The 22,005-nt window shown below is 38.9% G+C and overlaps 1 protein-coding gene across 1 annotated transcript in view; it reads right to left on the reverse strand.

Annotated features, from left to right (window-relative positions):
• Nucleotides 1-2,472: 2,472 nt before the first annotated feature.
• The window catches only part of Cep350 (centrosomal protein 350kDa), a 141,579-nt gene continuing 122,046 nt past the window's right edge, over nt 2,473-22,005 (reverse strand). Inside the window, exons 32-37 of the mRNA XM_013015515.1 lie at nt 18,483-18,645; nt 15,498-17,488; nt 14,241-14,648; nt 14,001-14,147; nt 9,461-9,583; nt 2,473-6,309 (exon numbers count right to left, since the gene is read on the reverse strand). Coding sequence (XP_012870969.1) covers nt 6,145-6,309; nt 9,461-9,583; nt 14,001-14,147; nt 14,241-14,648; nt 15,498-17,488; nt 18,483-18,645 — 2,997 coding nt within the window. The 3' untranslated portion in view covers nt 2,473-6,144. The remainder of the gene's footprint in view (nt 6,310-9,460; nt 9,584-14,000; nt 14,148-14,240; nt 14,649-15,497; nt 17,489-18,482; nt 18,646-22,005) is intronic.

The raw sequence follows: 22,005 nt of genomic DNA on the forward strand, positions 1-22,005 counted from the left end.
GCGCAGGCAGGATGAGTATATGATGGAGTCCACCTGAAACTTGTTTTTTTTTAACTTCAGCTGGCTTATTCCAGGCATGCGGGGTTTCCACTTGAGGGCCATCCTCTAGGGGGGTTTCATGATCCTCTTGGTCTGGTTCTGGTGACGTCAGTAAAATGCTATCTCAGAATGACAGAGACTCTGCGAGCAAAGTGTATTTGTTTAGGGTCTATCAGATTCAGCACTGCCTCCATACTGGAAAGGAAATATGGTCCTACTGGATTTAATGTGCTCCTTCAGGAGAGAGCGAGGGGAGGGAAGGGAGTGGTTAGCAAAGGTAATCTTGCAGCTTCCTGTGTCACTTGAGCATGGAACCTGGTCCAGGTGCTCTTCCTGACCAAGACTCCTATGGCCTAGGCCGGGCTTAACTCCATGAGGGAGTGGTCTGTTCTTAGTCCAGGCTCAGTGCTGGACTTGCTCTGGGCATGCCCCAAGGAAGAGGGGCAAGGAGGTCTGGCACCACAGCCCTAGTGGGCATCTTGTCCACAGTGGTTGCCATGGGGGGCAGAGGCACTGCGAGGCACTGAATCTAGCACAGTCTGTAACTGTAAGTAAACATTGTGCAATGTAAGCCAGGAGTAGTGTTGTATGTTTTGCGTGACCTTGAATCATGCACTGCTTTCCCCGGGTAGACGTGCATCTGCCTATTTGACCGTATCTGCCTACCGCTCCACCCAGTGAGAAAGAGAAAAAGATCCCCATGCCTTATGCTCTTTCTAGACATACAGCACTTCCAGTTCTGAGCTGCTCTGGGATGTTGTAAGGCCCTGGCTTGCTTCTCCACAGCAAACGCCACAATTGTTCTCCCCATTCTTGTCTCTTACTTTCTCCTCTGCCAGCCTCCCATTCTACCCATTTCATGTATTTTTAATTCAAGGTTACAGTAACTTGATCTGCCCCCCCCTCCCGCCCCCAGTCTTGATCATTACTTTTTTGTCCTTAGCCACAGTCATAGTATCTGGAACATAGACTTGAAAATGTCTGTTTTATGAGTTGAGGAATTTCGTGTATCTGCTGCAATTTGGGCTCAGTGGTTTTCTGAGAATTTCCTTAACATGGTAAGGGCTTTGGTGTAGCAGATGTTGCCATCTTGAGGCAGTGGGATTTAGGTGAGAGGAGGGTGGTTACTTCTAGTTGGTTGGACAGATTTCAATGACACGTGGTTTTCTTGTTCTGTCCATCAGCTTTGTTCTCCTCCAAGCTTTTATTAACAGAACTAAATTCTACCCTCCACCACCTAGTCAGTTCGCTGCTCTTCCTTGTGGCCCATTTGTATGTGACTTTACAAGTCATTTTTCCAGTACAAATAAAACAAGTCATTTGGAGTAATAGCATTTGTCATGAATTTAGAAGCCCATCAATGTTTGAAACAATCATATAAACTGCGTGTGGCGGTAATCCCAGTCACTCAGAACCGAGGCAGGACTGAATGAGCCCAGGTGTTTGGGGCCAGGCTGGGCTGCCCAGGTATATCCCAAACAAAGCCCAATTATAACTGATCAGTGAATTCTTTTCGGATCTGGTCCTACTATTAAATTCTCTAGCTGTATGTATGTTGCAAAGGCAACTCATTAGTTTGTCATGCAATGGTTTTCAAATTATTTGTTGTTAACTCTTCCCTTAGAATTCAAGATTATGAGGCCAAGGACCATTCCTGTAAACTTTATTATCCATCTCTCCACCACTCAGCACATTAAGACCAAAAAAAGTTGTCTTAATTCAACTATTAGTGGAGTTAGTGATGACATGTCAAGGCACAGGTTGCTCAGCTTAACGTGGTTTTTATTTTGTTATGCTGGGGTTTTATTGAATTCAGGACTGAACCCAAGGCATAGTACATGGTAGTCAAGTGCTCTACTACTCAAGCCATGGCCCCCTACCTTTTTCAATTTTAATTTTTTTGATGCTGGACCTTGGGCTTGAACTCAGGACCTAGGAGCTGTCCCTGAGCTCTTTTGGCTCTTTGTGTGTGGTTACTTGGAGTCTCACAGACTGTCCAGGCTGGCTTTGAACCATAACCCTCTTATCTCAGCCTCCTGAGTAGGTAGGATTACAGGCCTGGGCCACTGGCACCCAGTTGCATTTATTTTTTGGTTGGTCATGGGGCTTGAACTTAGGGCCTAGCTGCTGTCCTTGAGCTCTTTCACTCAAGGCCAGCAGTCTACCACTGTGAGCTCATGGATTTCCCAGCCTAGGCTGGCTTCTAACCACGATCCTCGGATCTCAGCCTCCTGAGTAGCTGCGATTACAGGCTAAATTATGTTGATAGCACTTGAATGTAGGAGTAAATACCCCTTGTGTACAGCTTATCTTATGCTACTGCCAAGACTAAGTGCCCTTCAATCAAATAAGAAATTGGAATTAACTGAACTTTCTGAGAATTCCTTTCCTGAACTTGGCTTATGAGAGGAAGAATGAGCACCGGACATGAAATTAATTTATAAATCATTTATTTACAGATTTTTATCTTAAAGTACATTTTAGTTAACAAATCTATTTACACAGGTGTACATGGGAATTCATCCCAGTTATTTTACAGCTCATACTTACAAACCACACCCTTAGTCTCCTGTGCAGAGCTGCACTGGATGTGACTATTGGCTGGAAATGGCCTGCCGGCCAGGCTATTTACACATACACAGTAAACGGGTTTATTTTTCATGTCTGCACAGTACAGTACACACGAGGAGGCTGAGCCCCCCAGGTAATGCTTTGCAATGTGTTTACCAAGAAGGCTTTGCAAAGTCCAGAAGGAAAAGCTATTAAATATAGGTTAATTAAAATGACAGTACCTCCTTTACATCAGTTTACATTTTTCTTCACATTTTTTAAAATACAAAGATATTTTATTGAATTGCTGCACAACCAGTTTAAGATGATTTGTAAACATGTAAATTCCTACAATTTGCATTAAACATCATTGTAGTTTCTACCACTTGCTCTTTGAATTAATGTTTTATTCACTAGTATTCTTAAGGTAGTAAAAGGAAGATGTAAGTTTGAATTTCTTGCAGAAAAGTTATGAGTCTCTAATGCTGTGCTACAGAAATTCTTTTGCGAGTACACACTTTATTCAAGTATTGCAAAAAGCTAAGGCCACTTTTTTTCAAGACAAGAAAGTGAACAAAATTGTTTTTATCAATAGGCCACAACACTCTTTATGAGCAATAAAATCTCTTGAAAGATAATTTCTCAGAGACCTGTAGTCACAGAAGGAATTTTCTTTTCTTTTAGGTAAAAGAAAAACAAATTACCTTCCTTATTAACTACTTTTGAGCTCTTCCCACTTTTCCCTACAGTAAAAATTCCTGTTTAGACCTGAAAAGGGAATCTATACCCTGTACTTATTTAACCCAGAGTTAACTGCCCTGGATAGCACAAATTATTTTGGACTCAGAAGTAAATCTGAAGCCTACAAGTTGGTTTACGACTAAATTCTGATAGTGCTATTCTAAAAGATATTACTGCTGATGTAAAGATCTTTTTTCTTAGAGGATTATGAAGAAAGACTGAAAGAGGATGGGTTTAGGGAAAAAAGGGAGTAAAGATTAGAAAGAGGGAATATTTAGGTTCTTGGTTAAGAGGCAGAGTTTGATTCAAAAGATCCCAATAGGGAATGAGTGGTTAGGTTTCAGTATTTATCATTCCTACTCCTCACTAGAAATCCATCTCAATTAGATCCAAATACTTAAAATATTAAGAAACCTGTTAGATACAATACCGGTTTTTGTTTTTGTTTTCACTACCAAACTATGGATAACAATTTCTGGTGAAGAATAAAATTAATCCATTCCTGCCTCTCAATGGAACCCAGGATGCTCGAATGATAAAGACAGCTGTAACAGGCTAGGATTGCTGCCACCACATTTCTGGCAGCAAGTCTTCCCAGATTGCTGATTCCACACCTATCAGTATATTTTCCTTTTCTGGAATCATAATGTTATATAAACAGTAAAGATAAACTATCTTATTAAAAACTGATTTTAGTTCCAAACAATGAAGATGTAGAAAAACAACCTATATTCCTATTATACTATTTTGATATTCATTTATAAAAAATTTATAGCAGCTGTAAAGTTTCAGAATCATAAGGACAATGTGATCTTACAAACAGCCAAAGGATGTAGACAACATATTTTCTGTCTTTCAAATATGAACTGAAAAGAAACATCTTTGCTTTTCCTTGGCCACATGAAAAGAATATTTCCACACTACTAGTTAATAACCCCAAGAAACCTTTGCTTCTTCTAGTCAACCTGCTCATTATGGCTACAAGACTATAGCTTCAACATCAATGGCTCGGAAGAGATGCTGGTAACACATCAATCTGAGCATTTCCCGAGACCCAATCACAACATTTCAGTGCTTTCCTTATTTGTCAAGAGCTATTCACACCAGTCATTGTGCAAAATGCAAATAGTCCAATGATTATTTCAGTAAGTTTCTTATAATGACAGGATGAAGCTGAAAAGAATGGAAGTGTGCATAGTGAGACATTTCAGACGCAAAGGCAAGTTTGGAAGGAAGATGCAGAAATGGACAAATGTGCACAATTAAAGATTTTACCATCTTTGGGGTTTTTCTAACATATTTTGAAGCTATAACATTCCAGAACATTTATGAATCCAGTGGATGTTTTATATCATGCTTCTAATCAAGACCTTCAAGATTAAGGCATTTACATTCACGCCTAAGATTATCCACATTCTTCTGGATTACTTGAAGAGGGACTGGACTGGGAGGAGAAGCCAGTCAGGAAGGCAGGTACTGAGGTCCACGAGCGCATCTGCTGTGCTCTAATGTAGCAGCTGGAGTCTAAAGATTTTTTTCAGATACAGGTAAGAGTTGTGAGAAGCAATGCTGCAGAGAGGCGGGAGTACACTTTATCGTGTCTTTCTATCATTTCCTCCTGCTTTTGCGACTGCAGGTCATGCTGGAAACTCATGTTCTTTCACTCACTGAATTGAACTGACTTCTTTGATGTGTATGGGTTGGTTAAAACCACTGTTTTCCTGTGCAAAGACTAGGAACCATAAAAGCTTCAAGACGGAGGTTTAACTATTACAAGAACTTTTCACTTCTGAACAGGGACACACATTTTCAATTTAATAATTTACCCGAAAATAAATTAAAAAATGTTCCAAGCACAAAACAAGCACACAAACTCTAGACAATGTCTTTTTTGTCTTTGGTGCACACACTCATTTCCTAAATCATTCAAGTAACAGCATCTCTGACTTCTTGGGGAGAAATGGGAGTTGAAGGTTTGAAGGCCAAAATGAATGATTTCCACTTTTGCCATGCCTGGATGCCTGAGATGGTCCTGAGTATCTGTGATTCTGAGAGCAGCTGGTAGAGGTTCAGGACGAGTAAGAAAAGAGCAGGGGTGAGAATGGGGAGAGGAGGCAGCCCTGCAGCAGTCCTGGAGCCTAAACCTCGGTGGGGGCATTCTCTGATCTCATGCCCAGAGAGAAAACTGAACACAATGCTAAGAGTCACAGTTCTTTACATTCTGCTCAGAAACAAGGCTACTTGATAGCCCATTTGGTGCTGCTTAACTGTAATAATAAAGAAAATGGGCTTCCAAAAGAAATGAGCTAAACTCTGGAACAGGAAATAGGCAGATAAATCTTGAATTTGCCTAGTTTAGAAGTAGTTAGGGTTTAATACTGTTTAGAGACTATACTATCCATTTATGACTTTTGTGGTAGAGACCATGAATACATTTCAAACAGTTAATGATGAATTTATCGGTATACCCTCTCCTGACTTCATACTCGAGGAAATAATACCCTTGTCTATGCTCAAAGGTAAGTCTGGTAATCCCAGCCCTCACCTGAGATCTAGTAGCATGGTAACATGAGGTTTAGGATGAACATCAGGAGTGTTACCCTGCCCACTGAGAACACCCAACAAATCCAGTGGTCACTCTGTAAAGACAAGGCTGAAATACTGCATTGTCCCATGAATTCCACACAAGCAGTCCATAAGAACAGGTACAAAGTCCAGAAGTACTCTTGCTATCATGGAGATGGGGTGTGTATCAGAAGGCAGAAAGGCCCAGGACTCATATTAGCACTCAGTGTTCGGTTTATTTGCAAGATGTCACACAAGTAGCATTCTCCCCTGTTTTTCACTGATCTGATTCAGAGTATCAATAGTGTCTTTGATCAAGTTCTCAAAGAGCCCATCAGCCAGCTGCATCTTCACACACAACTCGTCCTCATCATAGTTCACCCACTGTGCCTCCTCCTCATGGAGCTCCTGTACCTAGGATTTAGAAGGCAAGAAGGTTAGACAATGCTCTCACACAAGAGCTAGAAAATTAATTCAAATTTGCTGACTTTGTAGTCCTACCATGGGATATGGCCCAAGAAGGAAAGTCTTTTAAAGTTGCAAAGTGTTTGGATTTTACTTTTTACTTTTTTAGTTTTACTATAAGAAAGCTCAAAAAAGAAAAGGAAAAAAAAAGAAAAGAAAAAAGTTCAAAGTCTGGGCTGGAGGTGAGGCTCAGCAGTATGGTGCCAGGCTAGTAAGTAAAAAGGTCTTGTGCTCATAGTTCAAAACCTCCTTGCTTCAATAACAGAAAACTCATTCTCTGCATATCTTCCTCTATTTTCTTTGTCTTGTCTTTAGAGTGTGTTATACATATATCCTTATATGTTATGTGTAGAAGGCAGAGCAACTAATTAAATGCAATTTAAAGTTCAGGCTAATGGTAACTTTTTCTCAAATAGGGTAATAGGCTGGTTGGTAGAAATGTAGCAAATACAATGTGGCCTTTAGTTCAACAGAAGATGCCAGGGTCTTTTCACTATCTTTATCAATAAGATGAGTAAACAGAGACCAGCCAGACAGATTTGTACCTTTCTGATTCAAGGACAGCGACCAACCCAGAAGTTTCTGCCTGAATACTCAGGAGCTTTTCTCTGTTCTCTCATTGTTTTGTTTATAGCAAAACATTTTTTCATTATAATAGTTATCATACCAAACTATACTCTCTATGCATCCTTCTTCTGCTAGGCTGTGAGGTCCTACAGCATTATTTATTAGTAGTTACCCAGGGACTGGGAGAGTGCAAATAGAAGATAGTATATGAATACCTAGAATATGAGTGAATTCTGAAAGGATGTTGGCTCTGTCTAGTTCATGGTTTTTAACAATCAGCTAAACAGAGATAGTTGTATCTATTTTAGGGATGATACAAAAAACTAGAAATATAACGACTGTTTATAAACAAAGAACTAAAAAAATGTGGTGTTATCTTGGAACCATGGGCCAAATTCGGCAAGATGAAGAATAAAATAAGGTTCATGATAGGGCTTAAACTCCACGGCGCCCCCCCACCCCCACCCCCCTGTCCCAATGAAAAGGTGTGATTCTGGTCTTAAGGCTTCCCTAAATTCCTGCGACTACTATAAGTATGATATACTAAAAAGAAATGTGATCATAAACTGCACCAGTCAAAGCATATATATATATATATATATATATATATATATATATATAAAACACTGAACTAAATATATGAAATTAAATGTTCAGTTCTGAGCACTGTATTTAGAGGGACAAAGAGATAGAGTTGATGTTGAAGGGACTCAAAACCACATCAGATATGAGGAGATAATGTCAGATGAAACGTAGTTGGCTTTAAAAGGACATAGGGAAGAATTAAAATTGTTATGTTACTCCCCAGAGTTGTGAAAGCACACTATAATCAATTACAGTTTTAGAACACATACAACATATATACATACATCAGCAGCACATCAATGTCCAAACAATACATTATCCAATATTCAAATTAAGAAAACAATCCCATTATACTTGTTGTATCCCAAATACTTTAAATTTAACCGAAGAGATGAAAGGCTTGTACATGGAAAACTATAAAGCACTTATAAAGAAACATTAAAGAAAACATAAATAAATGGAAAGATATTTAATGTTCAAAGACTGGAAGAATTAATATTGTGAAAATGTCCATAGTGTGTAAAAGAATCCACAGATTCAGTGTCATAACTTTAAAAGAAGTCATTTCCCCCCACATAAATAGAAGCAATGATTCTTACATTCTTATAAGACCTCAAATAGCCAAAAATCTTGAGCACAAAACCCCAAACAAACCAAAAAACAGACATGGAGCATTGTATTACCTGACTTTAAAATATAAAGCAATAAAGCAATTGCAATAAAAATAGCATGGTACTAGAATAAAAACAGACACAATGACCAGTGGAATAGAATAGAAAACCCAGAAATAAATACACAATTATGGGCAATGGATTCTTTCCTTCCCTCCCTCCCTCCCTTTCCTCCCTCCCTCTCCCTCCCTCCCTCCCTCCCTCCCTCCCTTCCTTTTCTGTTTTCAGGTTCTGGGAACTGATGGGCAACTGCTTTTTGACAAAACTACCAAGAACACACATGGGGAAAGGATATATCGTCTCTTCAATTAATTGTTTTGGCCAATGGAATTCTATGCTTCCATTAGAAAGAATAACATTGCCCCATTTGTAATGAAATGGAAAGACTTGGGAAAAAAATTTAATAAGCAAAGTAAGCTAGACCCCAAGAAACATAGGCTGCATGGACTCCCTCCTTTGTAAAAACTAGAATATGTCTAGCAGAGGATCATAATAGCTCAATAGCTACGTGCATATGACCATGTAAAATTATGCTTATGAATTGAACTCCAAGAAATGGAAACAAGAGGTTTTTGTTTAGCATACTGTTTGCAGATATTTCTTTTTTCTTTCCCCCGACCTTTGGTTTATTCCCTGTGGTCACTGTTTTTGACTTCTGTACCCCTTCTATAAGATTATCTGATTTGGGGAAGGGAAGGGGAATCACAGAAACGGGAAGGGTAAACCAATGCAACAATGATACTCAGTAGACACTATGTTGGAAATATTACAACTTGGGGAGGAGGAAATGGGAGAAAATGAGGGAAGGGATAACACTGTTCAAAAAGAAATGTACTCAGTACCTTACTTATGTAACTGTAACCCTTCTATACATCACTTACAATAAAAACAAAGAGTTTGGGTAAAATTGGTTGTTTACATACAAAAAAATGAAATTGGAGCCTTATGGCATGCTCTATATGAAAATAAACTAAAAATGGATTAAAGATTTAAATATAATCTGAAACTACTAGAAGAAAATCGAGCTGAGAAAAAACTCCATGACATAGGTCTGGCAAAGATTTTTTGGATATGACTCCAAAATACAAAGCAAAAATAAACAAATGGGATTGCAGCAAACTAAAAACTGCACAGCAAAGGGAAAGATTAAGAAAACAGAGATGAAACACAGGCTGGGAGACAAAATATTTTCCAACCAAAAGGGATCCTGTTTTAACATTAAGCTACAGTCTGATTGTAGACAATACAATTAAAATAGTTTTGTAGTATACACTAACCAGGATATGATCTACGCGGTCCCTTTTCTTTCTTCCAAATTTCATCATTTTCTGCCAATCTGTTTTGTGGTTTGGCTCCTTTCTAAGACTGAACAATTTGAGTACTTCAGTTGCGATGAAGTTCTGTTGAAATAAGAAGAATGAATACACAAACTTCCTGAGACTTACATGTTTACAATGCAATAAACAGATTTATGCTAGCAATAAAATATTTACATGCACATAAAAATTTGATAAAAGATCATAGAAATTTCATGCACTTTGTATTATTTAGCAATTTGAGAGGAAAAGCATCCCAAGTGCTCAATTATTTTATTTACTTACAGAATTTTTGTTTTCATACACATTAAAAAAAAGTAAAACGCCTGGGGCTGGGAAGGTGGCTCAGTGGCAGAGTGCTTGCTTCCATGCATGAGGCCCTGGGTTCGATTCCTCAGTACCACATAAGCAGAAAAAGACAGAAGTGGGGCTGTGGCTCTAGTGGTACAGCACTAGCCTTGAACTGAAGAGCTGAGGGACAATGCCCAGGCCCAGAGTTCAAGCCCTATAACCAACCGACCAAAAATAAAAAAAGTAAAACCCATGAACAAATCTGAAAAGGAAAATCACTTTCAGAGTTCTCTATATTGAAGAATTTATATCAGCTAACCTTAAGCTGGCAAAACTACTAAAGAAAACATAAACCTCTGAACCAGAAAAATCCCATGTCATACAATCCCATTCAATTCCACGTCATGTGAGAAATGTATATTCCTTTGTCTAGAAGAATTTATTTTGAAATATCAAGACCTGAATATGTTATATTAAAAAATTAATGAAAATTTCAGAATGAGAAACATTGTAAGCTATCACCCTTAAAGGCAGTCTGATTACTGCTGTATGTTAAGTATCTAGTATTTTATTCATTACTAATACAACTTGTTTTGTTACTCTTAAAGGTACTTCCATTAAGAAAACAATGTTCGGTTGGGAATGTGGCTCAGTGGTAGAGTGCTTGCCTTGCTGCATGAAGCCCTGGGTTCGATTCCTCAGTACCACATAAACAAAAAAAGCTGGAAGTGGCGCTGTGGCTCAAGTGGTAGAGCAGTAGCCTTGAGCAAATGAAGCTCATGGACAGTGCCCAGACCCTGAATTCAAGCCCCAGGACTGGCAAAGAAAGAAAGAAGGAAGGAAGGGAGGGAGGGAGGGAGGGAGGAAGGAAGCAAGTGTTCTTGGCCAAATGTTGGTGGCTCCTCTAGATATCAGAAGGATCACTTTGAGACCAGCCTGGGGACAAAGTTCCTGAGACCTCATCTCAACCAACAATTGGATGCAGTAATGTGTGCCTGTCATCCCAGCTACATAAAAGGGTAAGAACAGGTTCCAGGCCAGCCTAGGCAAAAAAGTTTTTGAGGACACTGTCAACAGAAAACTCTGGGTATGGTGGCACACACCAGTGGTAATTGTAAGAAGATTGCAGTCCTGGAAGTCCTCAGCCAAAAGTGAGAACCTATCCCAAAACAACCAGAGCAAAAAGCGTTGGAGACTGGCTTAAGAAACAGAGGACGTGCTTAGCAAGAACAAAGCCCGGAGTTCAAGTCCCAGTATCACCAAAAGCAAAGAGACCAATAAAACAATACGAGACAACCAGTGTTCTCAGTGGAGAGACATTTATGAATCAGAATCAACTGAGAAGATTCTCAAACTACCATTGTGTTTCAGATTCTACCACTCCTTGTCTATAGAAGGCACACAACTGCATTCAAAGACTGTGGAGGGATGGAAGGAACAGAATATGCAGGTGTTTTCAAAATAAACTTTTTTTTTTGGTTCCAGTCGTGGGGCCTGAACTCTGGGCCTGGGCGCTGTCCCTCAGCTCTTCAGCTCAAGGCTAGCGCTCTACCACTTGAGCCACAGAGCCACTTCCAGCTCTTTTGTTTTTGCTTATGTGATGCTGAGGAATCGAACCCAGGGTCTCTGGCATGCAAGGCAAGCACTCTACCACTGAGCCACCTTCCCAGCCCCAAAATAAACTTTTTTAAACCACAGACTGGCAAACTTTTTTGTAGAGGATCAGATTATAAATATTTCAGGTTTTGTGGGTCAACTGGTCATTGTTGTAACTATTCTACTTTAGTAGCAGGAAAGCAACCATAGATAATACATTAATAAGTGGGTATGGCTGTGGTCTAACAAAATATTATTTATAAAAAAATATGATGAATTGGATTTGGCCAATGGGCCATAGCTTGCCAATCCCCGAGGGTAAGCACATATATGTCATAACTAACTACTGGTGTTGTCAGCATAATTTTAAAAAAAGCTTTCTATGATCAAATAACTTCTGGAAATGTCTAAAAATTTGCTTTCCAAGAATAGTCATGAGCCAGCTGCAGTAGCTCATGTATGTTATTCCAGTTACTCAGGAGACAAAGACTGGAAGGATCCAAGTTCCAGGTCAACTCAACAAGTAAGCTGGGTCTGGTGGTGAATACCTATAATACTAACTACCACACAGGTATAAACAGGAGGATTACAGCCTCTAGCTAGACCTGAGAAAAATTAGAGGCCTTATTTGGAAAATAACTAAAGTAAAAAAGATAGGATAAGGCTCAAGTGGTAGAATGCTTGCCAGCTTGTTCAGGGCCCTGGATTCAAAACCCAATAGGACTGAAGGGAGGGGGGAGAGGAAGAATGGCTCTGGGAGCAGCTAATAGGCTTAAAAGCTTGTTACAAATGAAGACTTCCGGGTCCCACCCAAGACCTACAGAGTAAGCATCTGAATTTTAACAAGATCTCCATAAAATGTATATGCAAATCGAAGTTTGAGAAAGTATTGCTTTGGAAATAAAATTTATAGCTGGGTGTGGTGGTTCATGCCTATAATTCAAGCATTCTGGAGGCAAGGCCAAAGGAGGCCAGCCTATACTACATAGTAAGAGCTGTAAATAAACCAACCAACAAACTTGCTGTGTTTAGGCAATATGAATAAGCAGACAGACTACCATGAACGTGACTTCAAGCTGTGCAATGCTTGTAGTTTCTAGGCTTTTAATCTTTTCAAAATCTTGACAAAATATTTTCATATTCGTATTTACAATCCTATATATATTTTATAAATATAATATGTATGTATATATATTTTTATGCATATATAGGTATATATTTTCAGTTTTTTGTCAGTCATGGGGCTTGAACTCAGTGCTGGGTACTGACTGTCCCTGAGTTCTTTTTTTTTTGGGGGGGGGGGTCTGGTCGTGCTGGGCCTGGTGTGCTGTCCCTCAGCTCTTCAGCTCAGGGCTAGCACTCTACCACTTGACACACAGTGCCACTTCCGGCTCTTTTTTTTTCCTGCTTATGTGGTGCTGAGGAATAGAACCCGGAGCCTCATGCATGCAAGGCAAGCGCTCTACCACTGAGCTACCTTCCCAGCCCCCCTGAGTTCTTTTTGTTCAAGGCTAGTGCTCTACCACTTTGAGCCTCAGTTCTACTTCCAGTTTTCTGGTGTTTCATGGGAGATAAAGAGTCTCACAGACTTTCTTGTTCATGCTAGATTTGAACCACCATCCTCAGATCTCTCCTCCTCAGTAGCAAGGATTACAAGTGTGAGCCACTAGCACCCAAGCCATATGTGTGTGTGTGTGTGTGTGTCTGTGTGTGTGTCTGTGTGTGTGTGTCACATTACCAATATGAAATTTCCAAAGTTAAAGATAGAAAATAACACTGTGGGGGCTGGGAAGGTGGCTCAGTGGTAGAGCACTTGCCTTGCGTGCATGAGGCCCTGGGTCCGATTCCCCAGCACCACATAAGCAAAAAGAAAAAAAGCTGGAAGTGGCTCTGAGTGCTAGCCTTGAGCTGAAGAGCTGAGGGACAGCGCCCAGGCCCAGAGTTCAGGCCCCACGACCGACAAAAACAAACAAACAAACAAAAAAACTAGAAAATAACACTGTGTCCAGAGCTAGCATGCTAAAAAGACATATGCAACATATTTCATGTGTACTAGTAGAATATTATACCTGTCTCTGAGTTAAAATATAACAAAACCTCACCTAAAACACATTAAGCTGCAATAATTTATTTTTTTGTGTGTGCCAGTCCTGGGGCTTGAAATCAAGGGTCTGGGCCCTGTCTCTGAACTTTTATGCTTAAGACTAGCATGATCTACCACAACTCCACTTCCAGCTTTTTGTTGGTTAACTGGAGATAGAAGTCTTACCCAGGCTGGCTGACTAGCTAGGATTACAAGTGTGAGCCACTAGCGTTCAGCTGCAATGAGTTATCTTGCTGAGTATTTTGTTGTTTTCCTTAAATACCATATACATGATAGCTAGACATGAGTGTGAAGTGTACATAAACTTGAGATTCAGAGTTCCCTTTCACCTCATCTCTCTATTGTTCATGTGATCAATATATCAAGTACATATTTACTGAACACCCACTATGGGACAGACTCTGAGACCATAAAGGTGAATAATACAGAAGAGTACTTGCTTTTATGACATTTTTAGGTAGGAGGAAATGAACTGGAAGTTAAAAAAATGATTGAAGATTTGCAACTTACCTTGATTTCATCAAGGTTATTTGGATTTTTCACCCGTCGGAAGTAACTAGAGTTTATTCTACATGGCTTCATCCAGATAGGTTGATTCAAATTGGGGTCCTCAGCAAATATTTCCTCAAAAATCTCTTTTGTTAAATCAAAAACCGCCTTGATAAAAAAATAATAAAATGGTTGAGAATCCAAATTTCAGAAAATGGGCAAGCAGCTTACCAGGTAAAACCATCCTTTTATGGTACATACCTGTCTATAGACTCTTTTACTAGTGCTTTCTATATCGAGACCTTTACTGGCACAGCCAAGCAGTTTTGTAGGAATACTGATGCTATGAAGGTCACGGCCTAATTCTTTCCATTTCCAAAGTTCTTCTGCTGCATTATGAACAAGAATTTCTACTTCCTCTGAAGTATGTGGGACTGCCAATAATGTCTCAGTTGGCTTTTGGGGTGCTCTTTTAGGTTCTGCCATGAGAGGTACAATTGTTTCTTCAGCTTTATTTTTCTGAATCCGGTGAGAAGAACTCAAACCAAAATCTTCCTCAAACCAATCTTGATCATCTCCTAATGTGCTCAGGAACTCCCGGCTGATCTCTAGTTCAGCAAGTCTTTTAGCAAGTTCTTCCTGCCCACTGGCACCAAACACTGGGCTTTCCTATAGAAATAAAACCATTCAAATGGGGCTATTTAGTGATCACACATTACACAACAGTTTTTTTTTTTTTTGTTGCTGTTGTTTAAGAAAAAGTATAGGTATTTATATACTTACCTATAAATAAGCAAAATTAAAACAATATGTGGGTAATAATAAGAAAAACTTATCCTGTTCTCACTATTCTGCTTACCAGAATAGGCCTATCATTCAATTTTTATAATAAAATGTTTAGTGATTAGTTTTTTTCCTTATTTTGTATCATCACTCCATTTTAGAATTGTCTCTGGGAAATGAAAGTTCTCACCTTTGGTGGTTAGCTGGCTCAAGTTACTAAAAATCATTACTTTGCTCAACTGTCTATGGGTAACCTAAATAAGTTGATGGTCTGAGAATATGTCATAGTGGATATACTTCAGTTTTATCAGAACATCACAACTGATAATCTCTTTAGGGCAGCTATGACTGGGCAGATAAATGAACAATTAAATTCACAGGCAAAAAAGAACTAGTTCGAGAATCACTGGTAACTTCCACAGAATGAATTTTTCAGTGAATCTAGAAAGGGGTCAAATCTGTGAACAGCAGACAAGGGTGTCAACCAGTCACTTAAAAGTTTCAGTTCCCATAAACTTGACAGTGTTTATGACAACCTTACAGTGGCTACTCATGACATAACAGAGAACAAGTACACTTAACACAGAAATGTAGCTACAAGGTCTATAAAGCCTAGCATACTGATCTTACCTAGTAACACAGACATACACACTACCTACCTACCTACCTACCAGGAGTCATAGAACTAAAACGTGAAGGTAAGGTAACTACTTTGTTTCTAGATGAAATACTTACAGGTCTTGTACACATATCTGGAGAGGAAATCTCTTCTTTTTCATCTTCTAATTCAGACCTTAAAAAGCAACTTGGAATACTGGATGATTGTTCCTCAAGATTTTGAGATGGCTCTTGGGGTAGTACTTTGTTTTGATCATCATCAAGGAACTCCTGATTGCTAAGCTGGATTTTCTCATTCCTAGTTTTCTTGATTTGTTGTAGTTGACTAACTGTATCCTTCACAAAGACTTTTAGTAAACAGTCTGTCAGTAAGCTGACTGTTTCTGTTTGTTGCTTTGACTTTTTTTCCTCACTCAGTGATGACCTCAGTTGGGATTCTAGTTGTTCTTTTTCTCTTGTTAAAAGATCCAGAAGTGGGGTAGAAGGCTTTTCCAAAACTTCAGAATACAGATTTTCTTCTTCTTTTTCTGTAAGTTGCTGTGGTTTTATCAATTCTTCAGAAAAGGTATTGTCTAAAGTATCATCTTCTGCAGCAATGGAGACCTTTTCTATGGCACTAGAAACAAGGTCTTTGTTTTCTTTTAAAGAAATCAGTGAATCTGCTGAGGATTGTTTGTGAACATGGGCTTCAATGATTCCAGAAATGTCCCGTACATTGTCTGTTTCTATTTTAAGGCTTCTATCTCTGTCCACTGAGGCTTCTCCATCATACATACCAGGTAGAGATTTCTCACAAAAATACTCAACTGCATCTTTTTCACTATCTTTTAGAATTTCAACATATTTTTGTTCTTCATTATAAAAGTGATATTGTTCTTCTGAATAAGAGTCTTCATCTTCATTTATTTCTATATACTCATCAAAATTTTCAGCAATTCGAGATATTTTTTGAGGAGGAGCAAAAATACCATGCTTCTCTTTACACACAAAATACACAATGCCATCATATGTTCCATTGTTATTTCCTTCAGGTTTATCTAACTCCACTCCAGCCCAAAATCCTTTAGCAAAACTAGTTTCACCTTTGAATCGAAGAGTTCCTGGCTGAACATTGCCAATCAATACCCTATCACCAATGTGGAAATCAAGTAACTCATCTGCAACATGAACTGCAGCCAAGGAAAGAGATGCAGTAACTCCCTGTTCATGTTCCACGTCACTGCGCTCCTTATTTTTCATCAGCTCAGTAGGAGACTTGAGTTCCAACAGCCTTTCAGAATGGACATTGCTGTGAATGGAAAGGCTCTTCTCACTTAAGCACTCACTGATTTCATCATCACTACCAAACCCAGTGGCTCTGCTTCTAGAGCTCCTACTTGACCCTGACTTATCTCTGCAAGTCTGAGAGTCCTTCCGAAGAGATAACAAAGCTGACACTGCAGGATCATCTTTATACAATTCAGCTGAAATTTCTTTCTTGAAAGAAGACACTTCAAAATCTTCAGAGTCTGACAAGGCTTTAGGAACAAAGAGATGTTCTGACAAGGATGAGTTCCTTTCCTTTTCATTCTTTTGTTCAGGAGTGTCTTTTCCTGAATGGTTGTCTTGACTATGATCCTCATCTTTATCTGACTGTCTATCTTTCAACATTTCTTCTTTCCTTTGAAGACTGTCAAAGGCTAATCTAACCAACTCATTTGGACCATTTACAGAATCTGAGAGATCTTTTCTGGAAAGAATTTCAGAAGAGTCTCCAGGTTTCATATCAAGCTTTAGTAGGACATCAGATTTCCCAGAATGTTTAGAATAGGTATCTTCAATTTCACTCTTCTCCAATTTTGTATATTCTTCTTGAATTTCTGATTTTTGAGCAGATTCTTCAACTGTAGCATCTGACATACCAAGAATTCTACTAGGGACACTTAATTCCTTGTGGAAAGGATGAGAAGGTGCATTTTCTAGAGAATCTCCAGATTCTGCTCGGGGACTCCTTGATGATGTATGAACTGAATATGAAGTCTGCAAATGTTCCTCTGTTAAATTGTCCAACTCAATCATTCTCTTTGCGTAGGCAGACAAAGACTTTTCTGATACTGATCTGTCAGAACCTGACAATGAAACATCAAAGAAATAAAAAAATGACCCTATCAAAATTATTTAATCACAATCTTTCAATTCTAGGAGTCAAATTTAAATGAAGGCGAAACCACAATGAAGATAAATATGACTATTTGGATACCATGTATTAAGTTTTTTCTTTTAAGAAAGTATACTGTACTGATAAAAACAGAACATTAAAAAATTTAACCTTTGGAATAATTTCTTAAGTGTTGTCTTTATTTGTAAAGCGAATAAAAATGGAGTTAAGTTTATGGTCCCATTTTTTGTATGATCATTCATAAGTCATGGAAAAACAGAATTACATGAAGAATTTTTAAATATATTCTTCAAACAGAAACTCAAGAGAGAGGGACCAAAATTTTTCTACTTATTTTTTTAAATGAGTAAATTTTTCTGGAGATTTCAGCTAATTCTGGAGTGTAAGAAGAAATAACTCATTAACTATTTCTGCAAGTCTAACACTTTAAAAGCTGAGATTGCAAATTAGGAAGCATAATATAATGTACTGCTAAATCAAGAATTAAGTTTTGAATTATAATCTCTAAGTAGGCTTTTGTGTTTCAGTTTTATTTGCTCATTGAATTACATCTTTTAATAATTCCTATTTCTGAATTTAATAAAAAGTACACATCATCTTGTATCATATAATCAGATACAAAACCTGGCTAAGGAAGACTTCAGAGATACACTAAGCCATTTAGTTTTTATCATAAATTTAGAACAATAAAGACATTAAAAAAAAAAGGAACTGGGTTGAGTACTACAACTTGAGAGGCTGAGATGGGAAAACCATCTGAATCCAGGGGTCTGAGACCAGACTGGGCAAAGACCCCATCAAAGAAATAAAGCAAAACAAACATGACTTGAAATGTTAACTAAGAGATTTATTTTTCCAATTAAGTTTTAGAAGTAAAATTCTGTAGGACTCATCCAAATCTTCAAACTATGTAAATACAACTTAATTTTTTCCTAATTACATACCAACATGTTCAGCAATAGATTCTAAGGATCCTCTAGAGCGTTCTGATTCAGTTAGGGACTTCCAGTTTTTTACTGTTTCAGATCTGAAGTGGAAAAATTGGGCAGAAATAAATACATTGTTGATACAACAATAAATGGCAACAAAAAAGACATTTTTAGATAACTACATCTTCCACACAGAAGGTATTTAAACTGTTAGCAGTTTCATCAGGTCTATTTCCAGCCTTCATCATTTTCTGTTTAGGTAATCTTTCTTCTTCTTCCTCTTCTTTTTTTTAAATTTTGGTCGGTGGTGGGGCTTGAACTCTAGGCCTGGGCGCTGTCCCTCAGCTCTTCAGCTCAAGGATAGCACTCTACTACTTGAGCCACAGCACCACTTGCAGCTTTTTCTGCTTATGTGGTACTGAAGAATCGAACCCAGGGCCTCATGTATGGAAGGCAAGCATTATTATCACTGAGCTACTTTCCCAGCCCCTTCCTCTTCTTTTTAAAAAAAAATTTTTTTTTGATGTCAGTTCTGCGGCTTCAATCAAAGCCTTGGCACTGTCCCTAGCTTTTTTTGTTCAAGGCTAGTGCTCTGCCACTTGAGCCACAGTTCCACTTTCAACTTTTGGTGGTTAACTGGAGATTTAATTGGCTATCTATTAATCTATATTCACAGCCATCATAACTATAACTGCTTTTCCTCCTGTCTACAGTGAATAAAAGGTGCGCCTGTCACTTGTTCATAGTAATTGCTCATGAATGGTCTCATGAATGGTACGCACACGTGCTTGGTCCTGGGGCTTGAATTCAGGGCCTAGATATTGTCCCTGGGCTTCTTTAGCTCAAGGCTAGTACTCTACCTCTTGAGCCACGGCGCTACTTCTAGCTTTTTGGTGCTTAATTGGTTGGTTAAAGCCTCATAGATTTTCTTGCTCCAGCTGGCTTCAAACCTCAATCCTCAGGTCTTAACCTCCTGGGTAGGTAGGATCCATAGGCATGAGCCACCAGCACCTGGTATCTTTTCTATAATCTTAAGCCTTCTGTGTAGATTGATTGTTCATTGCTTAGCTTAACCTTCAAAAACACAAACCTCAAAAATTTCCTTCTCCCTTTATCCATCTATTCATCCTTCCTTCCTTCCTTCCCACACATATGCACACACACATCTACCCAGTATTTCTAACCCTTGAACTTTCCTGGACAACTCTATTCAAAGATGACATACGTGCTTTTGGTTTAATTGGTTCTTGACCTAATCATCTACCCAGAAGAAATCTGTAAGTCATTCCAGATTTCTCTGCCTTCCAATCTAGCACTTTATAACTAGATAAGACTATTTTTTAAAATATTCCTAAAATGTACCTTCTATTTTCTACTTTTATTGCTGCAGCGTATTTGAAACCTGACTTATACCACTTTTCTTTTGGCTTCTCAGCTTACTCTTTTTAATCTTTCTTCCATATTATGGTGAGAAACACATAAATACAACCCTGTCACTCTTGGGTTAAAATATTTTCCTCTCCCCCTTTTCTCTTTCCCGCCTTCCCTCCCTTTCTTCTTTCCCTTCCTTTCTTCTTCTTCTCTCTCTCTTTTTTTTTTGTGCTAAGTATTCAGCCCAGGGCTTCATGAAAGCTAAGCACTCATTCCTGTCACTGAGCACTATCCCCAGCCTCTGTTTAAAATTTTTCAATAGCTAAAACAAAAAACAAAAAAATACAAGCTGAGTGCTGGCTGTAATCCTATCTACTCAGGAAGCTCAGATATGAGATGAGGATTGAGGTTCAAAGCCAGCCCAGACAATAAAGTCCATGAGCCTCTTATCTTCTATCAACCACAAGGAAACCAGAAGTGGCGCTGTGGCTCAAGTGGAAGAGTGCTAGCCTTGAGCTGAAGAGCTCAGGGACAGCGCCCAGGCCCAGAGTTCAAGTCCCACAACCAACACCACATACACACACACACACACACACACACACACACACAAACCCAACCATAAAACCATTGAATTGTACACTATGCAGAAGTTAAAACAAAAACAGTGTATACTCTATGATGAAAAAGTTTATAGGTAACAAAAATACCAACAAAATGTAAGAAAAACAAGAAGGAAATACAACTAATTGTTGATATTTGGTATTTTGGGCAAAAAATTGCTTTCCTAGATATATTATTTACATTTTTGGTTGGTTGTGGGTCTTGAACTCTGGGCCTGGACACTGTCCCTCAGCTTCCTCAAGGCAAGCGCCACTTCCAGTTTTCTGGTAGTTAACTGGAGATAAGAGGCTCACAGACTTTCTTGCCCCAGCTGGCTTTGAGCTGCAATCCTCAGATCTCAGCCTCCTAAGTAGCTAGGATTGAGTACAGGCACCTGACCCTGAGGAATTTTTGCTCAAAGTTAGTGTCCTATCACTTTGAGCCACAGCATCACTTCCCATTTTTGAGTAGTTTATTAGAGATGAGTATCTCATGGACTTTCCTGCCCTAGCTGGCTTCAAACCATGATTCTCAGATCTCAGCCTCCTGAGTACCTAGGATTAAAGGCATGAACCACTGGCACCTGGCTTCGTAGATATTTTAATAACAAAAATAATAGTAGTTAATATATAACACTTACTGTATTCTATGTTAGCAATATTCTAAGTTAACACTTTTAAGAAGTACATTAACTCTTTATGAAGTATATTAATTATTAATGCCTTTTTAATAAGGATTTATATCTTATTATTTTCTTAATGAATCCATTACCTAAGAGTATTTTTTTTATTTGTTTACTGGTGGCAACTGTAATTGAACTGTAATAGAACTGTAATTTACTGTTTTTTCTATTTTATAAATAAAAAGTTTTCAATGTATTATGAATATAAATAAGTTATGCTAAACATATGCATGCAAACAGATGTTTGGGTACCCCACATTTATCAAGTTTATGTTCCAGAAGTGGTATTGTAGGGCCAAAAGTTAGATTTTTTTTTTTTTCCTTTTTTCCGGTCCTGGGGCTTGACCTTAAGGCTTGGGCACTGTCCTTGGTTTGGTTGTGCTCAAGGCTAGCACTCTACCACTTGAGCCATAGCACCACTTCTGGCTTTTTCTGAGTGGTTTATTAGAGTCTCACAAACTGTTCTGCCTGGGCTGGTTTCAAACTGCAATCCTCAGATCTCAGCCTCCTGAGTAGCTAGGATTACAGGTTCAGCCAGAAGCACCCAGCCCTGATTTTTTTTTTTTTGGGGTCCGGTCATGGGGCCTGAACTCTGAACTTGGGCGCTGTCCCTCAGCTCTTCAGCTCAAGGCTAGCGCTCTACCACTTGAGCCACAGCGCCACTTCTGGCTTTTTTCTTTTTGTTTATGTGGTGCTGAGGAATTGAACCCAGGGCCTCAGGCATGCAAGGCAAGCCCTCTACCACTGAGCCACCTTCCCAGCCCCCTGGCCCTGATTTTTTTTTTTTTGGGTCCGGTCCTGGGGCCTCAACTCTGGGCCTGGGCGCTGTCCCTCAGCTCTTCAGCTCAAGGCTAGCGCTCTACCACTTGAGCCACAGCACCACTT

This window comes from Dipodomys ordii, unplaced genomic scaffold, assembly GCF_000151885.1.
Source record: "Dipodomys ordii isolate 6190 unplaced genomic scaffold, Dord_2.0 Scaffold27, whole genome shotgun sequence".
NCBI classification, from domain to species: domain Eukaryota; kingdom Metazoa; phylum Chordata; class Mammalia; order Rodentia; family Heteromyidae; genus Dipodomys; species Dipodomys ordii.